The 16,114-nt window shown below is 45.3% G+C and overlaps 1 protein-coding gene across 3 annotated transcripts in view; it reads right to left on the reverse strand.

Annotated features, from left to right (window-relative positions):
* The window catches only part of LOC125427118 (aldehyde oxidase 1-like), an 80,688-nt gene that overhangs the window by 10,478 nt on the left and 54,096 nt on the right, over nucleotides 1-16,114 (reverse strand). For all 3 annotated transcript variants that reach the window (XR_007243638.1, XR_007243637.1, XM_048486186.1), the window contains exons 26-30: nucleotides 14,811-15,038; nucleotides 13,163-13,258; nucleotides 5,572-5,700; nucleotides 2,801-2,875; nucleotides 505-557 (exon numbers count right to left, since the gene is read on the reverse strand). Coding sequence is in view for 1 of the 3 variants with exons in the window: in XM_048486186.1 (XP_048342143.1) it covers nucleotides 505-557; nucleotides 2,801-2,875; nucleotides 5,572-5,700; nucleotides 13,163-13,258; nucleotides 14,811-15,038 (581 nt within the window). In the remaining 2 variants the exon portion in view is untranslated. The remainder of the gene's footprint in view (nucleotides 1-504; nucleotides 558-2,800; nucleotides 2,876-5,571; nucleotides 5,701-13,162; nucleotides 13,259-14,810; nucleotides 15,039-16,114) is intronic.

Genomic DNA, 16,114 nt, shown 5'->3' on the forward strand with positions numbered 1-16,114 from the left:
TTTCTAAAACCACAATTTCCTCTAGGAGAACTGATCTCTGTAGCTAGGACATCAGTTGTAATTCTGGGAGAACTCAAAGCCTTGGGGCTGATAACCCTACTTAGTCTTAAGCACTCAGAACTCTCTAGCCAGGATTACGTGATCCTATTAAGATTTTCATTTAAGACAACATGATGAATAGCACTTTTAACTAAGTACAAGAATACCTCCAAATGTTTTCTACCAGTCATGAGTGAATATCTTCTTTCTAGTAGTTGTAATGTGAAATGGCTATATCACTACTGAAAATACAACCTTATTCATCCAAGATCAATGTGGTTTTTGCTTAATCCTGTTCCTTTACTAACAGTGCAATCCTAAATAGAACTACACCATTTAAAGTCCATCAAAGTGAATGGCTTAGACAGGTAATAACTCTGTTTAGGGCTGCATTGAGAGTTGACATCTTAAGGTTATGAGTTCATCAAGTGACACAGGTTTCAGAAAGGAGTTCAGCTCTTTTACCTGAAATAACCTGTTGCTGATAAATTAATGCTCTGTTCAAAAGCTTCTTTAGCCTGCAGAAGAAGTAATTAGAATAAGCTTATTCATGTTTCAAATCATAGTGCATAAACACTCTAGTACCAAGCAAATAACAGTATGCAAATTCTGCTCTAGAACATATCTCTCCATAGAAACTTTGGAAAAAAGCAAGAAACTGCTAGCTCAAGGTTTTTTGACCAAAACAAGTCACTGTTTTTGAGACACGTATATGTTATGGTAAAGGTAAGAAACTCTGAATATGCCAGTAGCATTTGAGAAGGGCCACCCCACCACCATCACTTTGGATTGCAGAGTTACTTTTTTAAAAAAAATGAAAGCTGGGGATTCAGAGATCCAGTTTAAACTATAATTACCCATTTAGGCATTTTTTAAAAAAGAAACAACCCCCACTTCCTCATTTAAATTTGCAGAGAGATATGCTTCTTTAAAATTGTGGGATTTTGAATCAACTCCTAGGGACCAAAACCTGCAGAACTGACCCTTCCCCAATAAACAGGAAATTAGATGCAAGACACACGAGAATGCAGAACAGCCCTTTATTTCAATGGCTATGGTTTGTATGTGTATGTTGTGAGGAGTAATGTAATATATATAAACTTTGACAGAAGCTTAGGAGTACAGGGGAAGAAATGCATTTGTTTATTGTTTCCTTGGTACCATTGAACTCTGGTGTATAAAACAGCATTCTGTTGAGGTAAATGTTTTCTTTCTCAGAGAAATATTGTTACAGAAGGACATGTGCCACAGTGGTGAATGGGTGGCTGAAAGCCAGGTCCAAGAAAAAAGGCCATACCTTTCATGATGTAAAACAGGCAACAGCTTTATTGATTACAGCTGTCAAAGTTTGGGTGGTGAATCTAGGCCAGGGGTCTGCAACCTGTGGCTCTCCAGATGTTCATGGACTACAAATCCCATCAGCCAATTGGCCATGCTGGCAGGGGCTGATGAAAATTGTAGTCCATGAACATCTGGAGAGCCGCAGGTTGCAGACCCCTGATCTAGGCAAAGAGCAACCCACTTGCTGCCTGATGGAAAAAAATTCATACTTCGATCTGTTATTGAGGGGAGTCCCTGGGACAGGGGTAGGGAACCTGCGGCTCTCCAGATGTTCAGGAACTACAATTCCCATCAGCCCCTACCAGCATGGCCAATTGGCCATGCTGACAGAGGCTGATGGGAATTGTAGTTCCCCTAGTGAGCTGGAGACTATCTACTGGGACAATAGCCAGTCAGAAACACATAGGCACAGTCAGAAACACATAGGCGCAGAAACACATAGGCGCCTGTGTGCACCTCTACCATTGGGGGGGGGGGGCGGGGAGAGCCCAGCAACCCCTGAGGTGAGTATACCATTTTATGCCTCCAGCTCAAGGAGACCCCTAACTGGAATAATGGCATTCAGGTCCAATCTTCCCCCAAATGGATCAATTCCAATGCTAAAACTGCCTACGGGGTTGTGACAAGAAAGGAGAACAAAGTGAAAACACCCCAACTCAAATTGACAAATACGAGCAGACCCAACATGACGTGGGTGGGTAGGAAGGCACCTGAAGGCAAATGAAGTCAGTCATCCTGGGTGAGGCCAGTTTAAATGCTGGGTCATTTGACCAAAACTGGCCCTCTCAGGTCCGCCTGACCAGATCCACCCACCAGCAGCCAAGGCAGCCTTCTGATTGGCTGGTGAACAGAGCAGTCAAGGACTGTGAAAATAGGCAGAGCCCCCTGAAAGTGCTGGTACACCTCAGGAAAATGGCATCTAGTCCTGGCTTACTGTGCCACTCCAGAGGGCACAAAGGGCCCCAGGTAAGTCTGGGGATCCACGCTTATATACAGTTGAGCCAAATCCCTTTAGAGCTTAGAGCTATCTCCAACGGTGACTGACAGTTGTTTCAGCTGAACCCTGTACAACAAGTACAACTTCAAAGTTTTGATCAAATCAGCCAGACATCTCAATCACAGTAATGCCAGGGTAAAGAATCTACTTCTCCCTGAAGACAAACTCCCTCCCAGTCAAGATAACTTCCATTTACTCATCTTAAGTAATTAACCAGCCAGCTCTCACTGAGCCAGGCCTTCAGAACAACTGTTCCTCTCAGTGGCCAGGCTCTTCCTGTCCCTGAACGCCAACTATTGGACACTCCACTTTCATTTCAGTCACGTTCCACATCTTCTATTATGAACCAGCCCAACAGCATTTTATTACAGTTCAAATACCTTTTATTTTCTAAAACCATGTTATCCATAGAAATACTCTTACCCATTCTTTCCAAGAGCCTTTAGGATTCTGAGAAATGATAGGTTCAAGGCGCTTCAGAAGAGTCTGACAAGCATCCTGACAGTTGGCAGAAACAGAAAGAAGAGAAAGGAAATGAGGCTGCAAAGCAACTCAGACTTTTCTAATTCTGTTGAACTGCTGTACTTACACCACAAAAGGCATTATTCATTAACCCACAGCATTGGAAAGAGAGCACTTGAGAAGAAAATCTAGAGGCCTACCTTTTCCTTCACTACTTTCCTGCCCACATTTTGGGGAGCTTCAAATTCATAAGCTGGGTTTCTAACAAAAAAGCATCAGGCTTGTCAAAATTGGGTGTCTTTTATCCTGAAGGAAGCAGGCTTTGTTCTGCAGCTCATTATCTATTTAAGAACATAAGAACATAAGAACAAGCCAGCTGGATCAGACCAGAGTCCATCTAGTCCAGCACTCTGCTACTCGCAGTGGCTCACCAGGTGCCTTTGGGAGCTCACATGCAGGATGTGAAAGCAATGGCCTTCTGTGGCTGTTGCTCCCGAGCCCCTGGACTGTTAAGGCATTTGCAATCTCAGATCAAAGAGGATCAAGATTGGTAGCCATAGATGGACTTCTCCTCCATAAATCTGTCCAAGCCCTTTTTAAAGCTATCCAGGTTAGTGGCCATCACCACCTCCTGTGGCAGCATATTCCAAACACCAATCACACGTTGCATGAAGAAGTGTTTCCTTTTATTAGTCCTTATTCTTCCCTCCAGCATTTTCAATGTATGCCCCATGGTTCTAGTATTGTGAGAAAGAGAGAAAAATTTCTCTCTGTCAACATTTTCTACCCCATGCATAATTTTATAGACTTCAATCATATCCCCCCAGACGTCTCCTCTAAAACTAAAGAGTCCCAAACACTGCAGCCTCTCCTCATAAGGAAGGTGATCCAGTCCCTCAATCATCCTCATTGCCCTTCTCTGCACTTTTTCTATCTCTTCAACATCCTTTTTGAGATGTGGCAACCAGAACTGAACACAGTACTCCAAGTGCGGTCGCACCACTGCTTTATATAAGGGCATGACAATCTTTGCAGTTTTATTCTCAATTCCTTTCCTAATTATCCCAAGCATAGAGTTTGCCTTTTTCACAGCTGCCATGTATTGAGTTGACATTCCCATGGAACTATCAACTAAGATGCCCCAATCCCTTTCCTGGTCTGTGACTGATAGCACTGACCCCGTAGCGTGTATGTGAAATTTGGATTTTTTGCCCCTATGTGCATCACTTTACATTTTGCTACATTAAACTGCATTTGCCATTTCTTAGCCCACTCACCTAAATTATCAAGGTCCGCTTGGAGCTCTTTGCAATCCTTTGCGGTTCTCACCACACTACATAATTTGGTATCATCTGCAAACTTGGCCACCACGCTACCCACCCCTACTTCCAGGTCATTTATGAATAGGTTAAAGAGCACTGGTCCCAAAATGGATCCTTGGGGGACACCACTCCTTACATCTCTCCATTGTAAGAATTTCCCATTTATACCCACTCTTTGCTTCCTGTTTCTCAACCAGTTTTTAATCCATAGGAGGACTTCCCCTCTTATTCCTTGATTGCTGAGTTTTCTCAATAGTCTCTGGTGAGGAACTTTGTCAAAAGCCTTTTGGAAATCCAAGTAGACAATGTACACTGGTTCCCCCTTATCAATGGCTGCCAGAACTTCTTCACTAGTTCCTCGGATTTGCCTCCTAAGAAGCTTGGTTCAGGTGCAGGAATTCTCCTCACCTCCTCTTGGGTGAAGACAGATGCAAATAATTCATTCAGTTTCTCTGCAATCTCCCTGTCATCTTTTAGCACATCCTTTGTTCCTTTGTCATCTAACGGGCCTACCGCTTCCCTTGCTGGCTTCCTACTTTTTATATACTTGAAGAACTGTTTGTTGCTGGTCTTGATGTTCGCAGCCATGCGTTCCTCATAATCCTTTTTTGCCTCCCTTACAGCTAACTTGCTTCTCTTTTGCCACCATTTGTGTTCCCTCTCATATTCTTCATCAGTCAAACTGGACTTCTATTTTCTAAAAGACATTTTCTTTTTTCTGATAATTTCCTCAACCTCTCTTGTTAACCATGGTGGCTTTCTTTTGGACTGGGTGCTGCCTTTCCTAACCTGTGGAACACATTCCAGCTGAGCTTTTATTTGAACAAGCTTCTGGCTTTTCCTCTCACCTGAGTTTGGTAACCCAGCAAGACATAAATCTTTTCTGCAAAGCAGCTTGTTACAGGAAAACTCAAAATCTTCTCACTAAATACGTACTGAATTGGGTTCATAGATTTAGTGGCAACTAGCAGACAATATGTTTAAATATGATATAGTGGATACTTGGAAAACTTCCAGTTATAATCAATAGCTAGAAGCTTGCATACAAGCATCTCCCCAAAATTTTGCATGTGCACATTAATAATACAAAAATTACAAATCAGAAAGAAAATAACAAAGAATAGAAGTTCAAATCCATCAAATTAATTTCAAACAAAAACATTTTTTTCCCAACAATAACATTCTTGGTAGTACAATCATGTCAATTTATGAACCATAGAGAAAATCAGTATTATAATGTTTTGTAATACCAAAGGATGGGTATTTAACTTTGCACCTAAAATCCAGTAAGGTAAATCCAATAAATGCAATTACAAGGAAGAGCATTTCATAATGATGGCACCATCACTGTCTTTGGTCACTTCCCTTCTATAGCTCAAGATGACAGTTTTATCAGTGATGCCACATTACCTTTACTGCCATCCCATTGGTATCAGTTCCCATAGATCCTACTGAAGCACAGGCATTAGGGACAGTTGTTGTACTTGTCTCACAAAAGTGAATATTTGACAATGGCATCTTTAATTCTCTGCTAGCAACCTAGGATGAGACATGAATGCAGTTAATATCTGTCTTAAAGATAGGCTGGACAACACAATACAATCTGAAAGTGGTATATTCCAAACTTTATTCAACACATGCTGTTGCCCTGGATTCTCTTCTGGAACAGAAAAAAGGGTGAAATGATGCTCATGTGAAGAAGAAGAAGAAGAGGAGGAGGAGGAGGAGAAATTTGGATTGATACCCCCCTTTCTCTCCTATAAGGAGACTCAAAGGGGCTTACAATCTCCTTTCCCTGAGAGAGCTCTGAAGAGCTGTGACTAGTCCAAGGTCGCCCAGCTGGCATGTGTTGGAGTGCACAGGCTAATCTAGTTCCCCAGATAAGCCTCCACAGCTCAAGTGGCAGAGCAGGGAATCAAACCCGGTTCTCCAGATTTGAGTATACCTGCTCTTAACCATGACTACACCACTGCTGCTCCCTAGTCAAATATTGTGGTCAAACACTGGGTGGCTAGCAGAGCTGGAGAATTTCTGCTCCTGGCTTTTAATATCGCAGTAATTTCCATCACCTTTTGGTTGGCAAAGCTATCAGCAGTTCCCACATACTGGCATCATCATTTGAGATCACTGTGACAGCTGCAGATGTCTCCCATGCCTTCTCTCACCCAACCTTCATAACGGCCAGAAGACTTCAGTTCTATGAGACTTACACCTAAATAGTGGCTCAGTTCTGACATAACACAAAACCATGGTTTATTTTAACTGCGATTCATTTGAAAAACCATGATCCTGCTTTCAGACAATCACTCAAACTCTGGCTTGCCTTGACAAAAGAATCCCCTTTGTGCTGGCTGTGCACCTCTGCAGCTGGAGAGTGAACCAGGATGGCTGTAAGGAATTCCATAGACGCAGAAATAAAAGGCTTTGGTAGTAAAAGTCCATTTATTAAGACATCTTAGAAAGCTCAAGTACACGCAGTGGCAGGAATGACACTTCCCGCCAGAAGCACAGGTTATAATGCCATTCACCCCATCCCCCCTTCCTGCTTCCCATGGGAACGGAGACTTCATCTCCCGCGCAAAGATAAAGTCGCCGCCGATGCATCGGGCCCATCGCCCGGGCTGTGGAAGGCACTCAAGGTTACTTCACCATCAACACCATTGAATCCTTTACACTCTGCCTCCCCTAAAGACCTTCCCCAGGTTTATCGCGGAAGAAGCGGTGGAAGCAGAAAATAAGGGTGGGGGCTTCAATGTTTGAATAAACCCATTGATTATACAGAAGGAATATCACCCAAGAGACTAAATATTGCAAAGCGGTTCGATTAAAGAGTCAGGATAGCGTCAATTTAAGTATGCTTGTGGCCATCAATAATAGTGGAGGGCCTCTCGGTAGCGGAGTCGTGCCGAACTTGTCGAATCCTTGAGCAAGCTGGAATGGAAGACAGGATGGATGTTACTAAGAGAGTTAGGCAAATCTAAGCGGGCAGTGACATCATTAATCACTTTAGTAATCTGAAAAGGTCCTACAAATCTCTTGCCAAGTTTGGAAAATTTATGCACGTCTCTGAGATTTTTTGTAGATAAATACACCCAGGAACCCCTGAAGGAAATCTGGCGGTGTTTATCCGCTTGCACGATTTTTAGGGAGTCAACTGCTTGCTGTAAAGCGGTCTGGACCGACTTCCATCCCTCGGCCAGGGATGAAATCCATTGTTGAAATTCTGGGGGGTCCAAAGCTGCTGCGGGTAGTTGGTAACCTTGGCCGGAAAGGCGACCAGACACAATTTCAAAGGGGTTTTCTTTGTGCTACTATGAACGCATTGTTGTAAGTACTTTCATAAAGCGGAATAAGCTTCGCACAATTGTCTTGGTGGTAGTTGGTGTAGCTGCGTAAATACTGCTCTAGGAGTTCTGTTAGGTTCTCTCCTGCTTGTCACTTTGAGCGTGGTAGGGGGGCTGACGGCGGCGGCTCCCAACAACTTAAAAGCGGCTTTCCAGAACTTTAGAGATGAATTGGGGGGCGGCGATTAGGAGACCACACCGCCATGAGGAAGCGAGGAAGATAGGCGGTAAACATGTTGAATAAACAACCCGTGCCAGCAGGAAGCGGAGGGATGGAAGCACATGGAATAAAAATGGGCTTACTTAGAGAATAAATCTACCACCACCCATAAAACGTGTTGCCATGACTTTCGGGCAAATCTGTAATGAAAATCCATGGAGATGACTTCCCAAAGTGGGAAGCTACGGGAGAGTTCAACAGTCCATGGGGCTTTCCGGGATAGTTTTGGCTTCTGCACAAACCGAGCAGCCTTTAATGTAAGCCTCTCAATAATGCTGCGCGTGCAGCGCCACCAAGCCCGGTGGGCTAAGTGCAGAGTTTTCAAACCAAAATGTCCAACCCGACCGGGCATCGTGGCAAGCTTCAGAACGCTGCGGAGGGAGGCGGTACCTTCCCCCTCCGCCAAACTCCATTCTCCCAAACGGTGGGGTCCCCTTCAGTCGCTGGAGGCTCATGCAGCCCGCCTCCTCCAATTCCACTTGGGGAAAGGAGAGCGAGACTGAGGCAGGGGTGGAGGGGCCCGGGGCCCGTTTGAGATCGGGTGACAGCCAACCCCAGCACTGGGAGGGAAGAACAGTCGTGGAATGTCTGCCAAGGCAGCTCCACCCCTCCCGGGTGGCCTTGGTAGCGTCAGCCAGTTGTTGGTTTCCCACGAAATGGACTGTAAAGAGAAGCGAGAGAAATGCGGCTGTGAGAGTTGTTTTGCGGACATCTTGAGGGTGGAAAGAGCTGCCAGGTTTTATGATCCGACCAAACTTGAAAGGTGCTTAGCCCCCCCTCCAGCCAGTGGCGCCAGAAGTGGAAGTGCTGCTTTGATGGCGCGGTCTCCTTGTCTCTAGTCCAGTTGAGTTGACGCAGAGGGAATTTTTTAGACAAATAAGCACCGCGGAACCAGTCTACCATCTTTATTTTTCATACAACAGGGCTGCCCGAGTGCTTTGTCCGGCGTCCGGTAGAACCACAAGCGGAGATCTGGGTTGGGGTGCTTTAGGATAGGTTGGTGAGTAGCAGATTTTAACGGTTAAAGGCTGTTTATTCCTCCAGACCAGACGAAAGGGGGGGGGGCCCGAACTGGCGGACAGTGATCTTTACCCTTAGTGCGTGAAGGTCTGTGAGAGGAGAATTCAGTTCAACCAGAATTGGGGTATAAAATCCGCGATAGAAATTATAAAACCAAGCGTTGCTGCGCGGTTGGTGGGGCAGGCCATTGGAGGACTCGCGTCAATTTAGCAGGATCATTTTAAGCCCTGGCGAGATCCGGTAACTTAAATAGTCAATGGAGGTCTGATGAAAACAGCATTTTACGGAGAGTTTGGCAAAGAGAGTTGTCAAGCAAGCGTTTCAATACCTCGGACAATATTTCGCTCTTCTATGAACTTTCGCGAGTAAATTAAAGCGTCATCTAAATATACAACAACTCCCTTGTACGGTAAATCATGGAGAACTTAAGGGCCATATGAAAGCTCGGGGCCCCACTTAGCGAATGGCATTATTAAATATTCAAACTGTCAAACTTTGTATTAAAGTCAGGTGTTCATATCCTTCAGCAATTCTGACTCTGTAGTAAGCTTCTCTCAAAGTCTAATTTAGTAAAATGCGTCCTTTGCGAGTGCATCTAAAGGTCCTTGATCAAAGGCAAAAGGATATTTATTGGACAGGGGAGACGCATTGAGACCTCGATAATCTGTGCAAAACGTAAAAGACCCATCTTTCTTTTGACAAACAAAACAGGAGCAGCGTGTGTGTGTTTGGTAGCCCGCCCGTATGAAACGCGAGCAAGGTTCTTGTCTAAAAGCGAAGTTCCTTCTCCTCATTGGGACTCATGCGGTGGAATTCTACCCTTGGGCAGTTCGCCCTGGTTGTATGACAATTTTACAGTCAGTGTCTCTGTGGGTGGCAATTGATGCGCATTCCTGCTCCTGAAAAACTGGCTAGATCCTGATATGCAGGTGGGATGTCAATAGAATGGGAGCAATCACTGAGGGAAGCCAGAGGGTGTCAGGAAGCGTTGGGTTTTCTTCCCAATTCATGTGTTCACGCAGGGAGGTCAGTGGTCTAGGATCCTTTCTTTCCAAATGAATTTTGGTTCATGTAGACAGCAATAACCAAGGCATGCCCAAAACTATGGAGTGTTTGGCCACTGGCCAAAATGAGGAAACTAATTTTTCTCCCAATGGTCGAAGTATAGCGGAGGGAGGAGCCGGCTGTGTTTTGTATTGGGCGGTCCTTGGAACGGGCCATTTAAGGTGAATGGTATGGGCTTAGCCAGGGGATTCGGTCCAGACCCTGGCTCCTCTGCCACCTGGAACCGCATTAAGCAGTGGGGCAGCCGGAATCCTGAGGCCGAGGCTATGTCGCGGTGTGTTTTAAGCGGGGTTGGCCAGAAATGCTTGAACAGTAATGGGGCTGCCTTCACTCACGCGTCAGGAGTGAGCCCATGTCCATGGGGGCTGAAGAAAGACAGACAGCTGCTTCCCCTCCTCTGGGTGCATGCCGGTCACCGCTTTAGATGAGCCAGTGGGCTGACCCTGACCTGCGTGTGGTGGTTTGGCGAGCCAGTCTGGCGGAGCTGGGCGGTTGGTTTGTTTCTTGGGACAGTTGGCTGACTGAATGACCTGGCCCTCCGCGGTAAAGAACCCAAATTCGTGACGGCGTTCAGAAGGTGGTTTTGGTGAGGCTGGAGCTTGACTTGAGTGGACACAGTAGTGGTTTTCAGGTAGGCCTCCTTAATGGCGTATTCAAGCGAGCCGCCACTTGAGACCCCAACTGGATCCAATCTGCGTAGTGCGAGGAGCCGAATTAAAAGCTTACCGTTTCGTGGCTTGCTATCCACAGCATCCGAGAAGTATTAGCATTTCATGCGTTCAGGCCACTCAGGAGGAAGTCGAGCATACGAAATTCCGCAGGACAGAATTCTGCAAAGCGAAGGTTGCCTTGCTGGATGGTTTTGATGGTCGCGGATAGCTTCATTCTCGGCCTGGATCTTGGCTCTCAAAGCTTGGAGGAATCACGGGCACTGTCGAGAGTCCCTATCCTGCAAATCCAAACAGTCACGAACCAGTCAGCTGCCGCCCATCTAGGACTTGAGCGATGTCCGATATTTTTTGGCGTTCAGGCCGGTATAGATCATCATAGTCTTCCAAGTGGGCATTGAGTTGCAAGATGAAGTAGGGAAGTTTGGGCGGTCCCATCAAAAGCGGGCTGGTATCGGGGGGCGGAAGTAGCCCGTTCGGCGAAGCTCTTAGCCTGCTGGGGAAGGTGGATTTAGCTGGCTGAAGCAGGTTGGGCAGAAGCGGCTGTTGTACAAGAATGGAATCGAGCTGGCGGTGCGCTGGCGTTTGGGTGGCAGGACCCAGTGCGTGGCCCCCTAACGGCATGATCAGTAGCTGCATAGGTTCCAACTTAGCGGCCCCCTGGTCTGCTGCCTCCCTTAGTTCCCTCTCCAAAGCAACCAGCTCCTCTCGCTAGAGTCAATGCATCTTGAATTAGCATGCAAAGCAGCTTTTCGCCCTAATTTAAGCAGTTAAGTCCGTTTAAGGGCTTCAGTGAGTTCACTGAATGCGCCAGAGTACAGGCGCTTTCGGCGTTGCGTTGTAAAATCCAGTCTGGACTGTTCAGGACTTTATCATGGACTGACAGATTCTGGGCATATTACCCGTTGGGCGTCTTTGTACGGTCCAACTCAGAGCTGAACTTCTTTCGCGTTGCTGTTCCGGTCCCTCTGCAGGGTTTAGCTCTTGCTGCAACTGTGCCCGTTCCTCCCTCCATAGCTGGCGTTCCGTTCCATGCGGCAGGCATCTCCCGAAGTCGCCCTACTTCCTCAGCCAGTCTTTTCGATGGGAGAGGAAGCCGGTCGGCTGGGAATGCAGGCTTTCTTCAGACTCTTCGTCATCGGGAAATGACCACCGAGAACACCGTAGCGCCCGTAGCCACGGTGGCTCCCGAAACCCTCAGGTGCTGATCGCCCAGGGCCGGGATGGGGGGGGGTCCGATTGGGAAGCGATGCGGATACCCCTCCCAATTCCAGGTTGAGTCGGTGTCCTTTGGACGGGCCCCAGTGCTGTGCACGGTGGTTCTTTGGGGAACATCACCAAAATACGAGTCAGGAATCGTTCAATGGATTCCTGGGTTGCCGCTATGAAAGGTGGTCAAGCCCGTCTCCTCCATGACAGGTTGCATCTGAGGTTTGTAATCCACACGAGAACGGGTAGAAATCCGATCCACAGGCGCTCGATCCATAGACAGCGCGCCAGACGACTCACGGAAGTCCCCATGGTCGATGCGTCCGTCCCTCGTTCCAACGGAGTAAAGGAAGACTTCGTGCTGATACGAGGGCGGGAAAGAGCCACCAGCGAGGCCCGTTCTCCTGCTGGTTCCTCCAGATCCAGAAGGGAAAGGTCGGAGCCCTCTTTGGGGGCTACCGCACCTTCCGCAGTAAAATTCAACCTCTCCATCGCAAGACAAGAGGTCCACTGCACAGGAATATAGATGAATTATGATTCCTGCCACAATGTAAGGAATTCCATAGACGCAGAAATAAAAGGCTTTGGTAGTAAAAGTCCATTTATTAAGACATCTTAGAAAGCTCAAGTACACGCAGTGGCAGGAATGACACTTCCCGCCAGAAGCACAGGTTATAATGCCATTCACCCCATCCCCCCTTCCTGCTTCCCATGGGAACGGAGACTTCATCTCCCGCGCAAAGATAAAGTCTCCGCCGATGCATCTGGCCCATCGCCCGGGCTGTGGAATGCACTCAAGGTTACTTCACCATCAACACCATTGAATCCTTTACAATGGCACTGGAGAACAAGTCACAATTGCCTGTCATTCCACAACACAGGAAGTCACAGTTAAGATTGACTGTGTTTAATAAACCAACTTCAAACCATGGTTTGATATCCTGCTTTGAGAGATCCTATCTAAGCATAGATAGTGCCAGCATTCAGAGAATCCCATTAACCACAGAGGAATTTAGGCCCTGGTTTCATATTGTCTGAACTGAATCAATGTTTCTGGATCTTCAAGACGCTTGCAAGTGTCCTTGTTTTTTTAGGACAGAACCATTACACAGACAATGCCAAGAAACAGCTTGGCACTTCATTGATTCCCACAGAATTGTGCCAGAGAGAGGGGAATATATCACCACGTGGAAAAGGCACAATGTGTTAACTATTGTATATTGGGAGCCTAAAGTAAGTTAACGCATTTAACCTTTTCCACATGATGACAGATTCCCCTCTCTCTGGTTCTTCTGATACTGTGGTGGTTCCTTCTTCAGTTGCAGAATGGAATTGTGCCAGCAAGTAATATAACTGATGAATGCTATTTTAAATAGTCATTTTCATTGCTTAATGCACAAAGGAAAAATGAGATCTCATACAAAATTTGCCTTGCTTTATACAAGTTAACAAGAGATACTTTGGTCCTTAAGTACCTGGATCATTTTGGTGTGAAGTCCTTGTCCCATTTCTATGCCACCATGTGTCAGGAGCACGGACCCATCAGTATATAAATGAACCAGAGCAGCAGCCTACCAAACCCAAAGCAAAAACAAACAAACAAACCTTAAAAATGTGGAGCAGCATTTTGGGGTATTAGTCAAGGAAACAGAGATCTGGATTATCTGAATGACTACATAACAGAGCAATCCTATTCTGAAGCTGCACTTGTCGGATGGGGATAGGATCACTGTGTTATGCCAACACAGCCTTACCATTGCACAGTAGACAATATGATGTAACAGTTACTTGTACAGTGGTACAACAATATCAATTAGAGCAGCAAAAATAGGAGGCCAGTGAGAGAACAGTGGCGCTTAATCCTATTCAGGTGTCAGCACAAAGATAATTGATTCCTCAAGGTCAGTATAGTCTACTCAGACAGGCAGCGACCCCCCCTCCCCCAGAGTCTCATGGGGAGGTTCTTCACATCACCTTCTACCTTATCTTTTTACCTGGATATGCCCGGGATTCAACCTGGGACCTTCTGCATGCCAAGCAGATCTCACTGAGCCCTAGCCACCTGCCTTTGCCCTAATGGGGATACGAAACCTGCAAAAGATGTTGTATAAGTTATAACAGGGGTGTCCCAACTCTGGCACTTCAGATGTTCATGGGCTACAATTCCCATCAGCCCTGCTGGCATGGCCACCCCGTTTCCAGAGACAACAGAGGACAAGGTTCCAACTCTGCAGCTAACTGAACCAAAACATTGACAAGGGAATCAAGACCAGCAAGGGAATCAGCAGCAGCAGCTCATATACCAAAATACATAGCACAGTGCCATGTTGTTTCACCCACACATTTTGAGATTTTGGGCTGGATGTATTTGCTTAGAACCTTCACAGATATTGTGCTGCACTCCAGATTCAAATGCCCAAAAGGAACCTAAGTCCATTCACTGAAAGGAAGAAGCACCCCATATAGTTGTTCACAGTTGGATACAAGATTCAGTTTCTTCAAAAGGAAGGGAATTTTTGTAGCTCACCCGAATACTGATCCTTTTTAGCTTCTAAGATCTGATGAGACTGACCTAGCCTGAGCTAGGCAAGAACCGCCTACTCCCATACCGACCGACCGACCGTGGTCATCTTTTGTTTTGGGTGGCCCCACCTTTGGGGACTAGATAGATAGCAAATCGAGACAGGGCCTTCTCAGTCATGGTACCAAAATTATAGAACTTTCTATCCAGGAAAATTTACCAGTCACCCTCCATTGCTATCTTTCTTCAGTTGGTGAAAAAACTGTTTTGTCTTGTCTGGTGTTTCTTTCTGACTTTTCTTTTAGTTTGTGTGTTTTATATATCTGTCTTTAGCTGCCTTTAGATTTCATTATATATATTTTAATATGCTTGCTTCAGCTGTCTTGCTGGCCCTGATTGGGCAGAAAGGTGGATATGTTGTAACTAAAATAAACAAATTTTGCTCAATTTTCCTTCCTGAAAAGAAATAAGTGTGCAGAGTATCCAAATCACCGATGGACACAGAGTGTCTCCCAGTTCCTCCTTGCAGTTGAGGGAAACAGTGCCTTGGTTTTAACAACTCTCCCACAAAGATATTTATGCATATTTTCAAACAAACTGACCTGACCTAGAACTCGCACGCAAAAACCAACTGGAAACTTCAGGGGTATAATGGCAATCCCTTTTTTCTTCCAGTAATTTTGTTTGTTGAATTCATCCACAGCTGCTTTTCTGGTGTAATATGCAGATTTCTCCATGCATTCATTCCAACACCTAAGCAAGTTCTGGGGCTTGAGCTCTTGTTTGTAAGGGGTTAGTCCATTTTCTTTATACATATTTATTTCCCTAACCTGGAAGCAAAGAATTAAAATGAACACTGCATGCCCAAAAGATAAATTGTAGTGAACTGTGAAATTCTCATTATATTTACAAAATACCTATCCCAGATTTTCTGGGAATACTGGTAAAATTTGGTCAGAGACCTACTGATATCATATATAAGAATGGCAAAACCGGGGATTCATTTTGTTATACTACCAGGTCATAAAACAAGTGTTATAGTGGCATTTATATAAACATATATCAGCTCTATGTGGGGCTATGTTTGAAGAAGCTACCATTGGTATAGAGTGCTGGGGTCAGAGTTCTGAGTAGAGTGAGTTTTACTGACCACATCATTCTAGTCTTCTTCCATCTACACTGGCTTCCAATTGGTTTCTGAATTAAATTCAAAGTACTGACATTGATCTTTAAATCCCAGGGTGGCCTGTAGCCAACATACCTTAAGGACTGCCTTCTTCCACACTCACTCCAGATGTCTTTGGAGATCGTGCTCTGGTTGACCCTGACATCTGAGGCTAAATGAATGGCAACTCAAGAAAGGACTTTCTCAGTTGCGGCATCAAACTTTGGAACTCCATCTCCAGGGAGATTTATTTATTTATTGGATTTATATCCCACCCTATCCCCCACAGGGATTCCTCTATCTTCCTCTATCGGTGTTCTCTGCCAGGGGGAGATTTTTTTTTGGGGGGGGGGGGGGTGTTATACCATCAACTTTACAAGGTAATTTTACAGAACCCATCTAAAGGTCTATAAGGCAGAGGTGAGGGGCAGCAAAGAAATTATACTTTTCCTACTGCCTGTATCTGGTAATTGTTGACTGGACTTCTTTTTAGGAATCTGCTTATTTATATGTTTCATGAATTCTTATTGTAATTGTATTTTACTAGCTGGAGCTATTTCAATGTTCAAATATATTTACTGAATGTTTATTGTTGAACATTTTATTGCAAACTAACCAGAGACCATGCAAGAGATGATGCAGCATAAAAATATAAAGAATACTAACATAAATAACCATTATTGGCACTCCTCCTTGCTTCTGGTGTTTATTTATGTCCTTTTATTGAAATATGTTATCACT

The sequence above is a fragment of the Sphaerodactylus townsendi genome, linkage group LG02, assembly GCF_021028975.2.
Source record: "Sphaerodactylus townsendi isolate TG3544 linkage group LG02, MPM_Stown_v2.3, whole genome shotgun sequence".
Taxonomy (NCBI): Eukaryota; Metazoa; Chordata; class Lepidosauria; order Squamata; family Sphaerodactylidae; genus Sphaerodactylus; species Sphaerodactylus townsendi.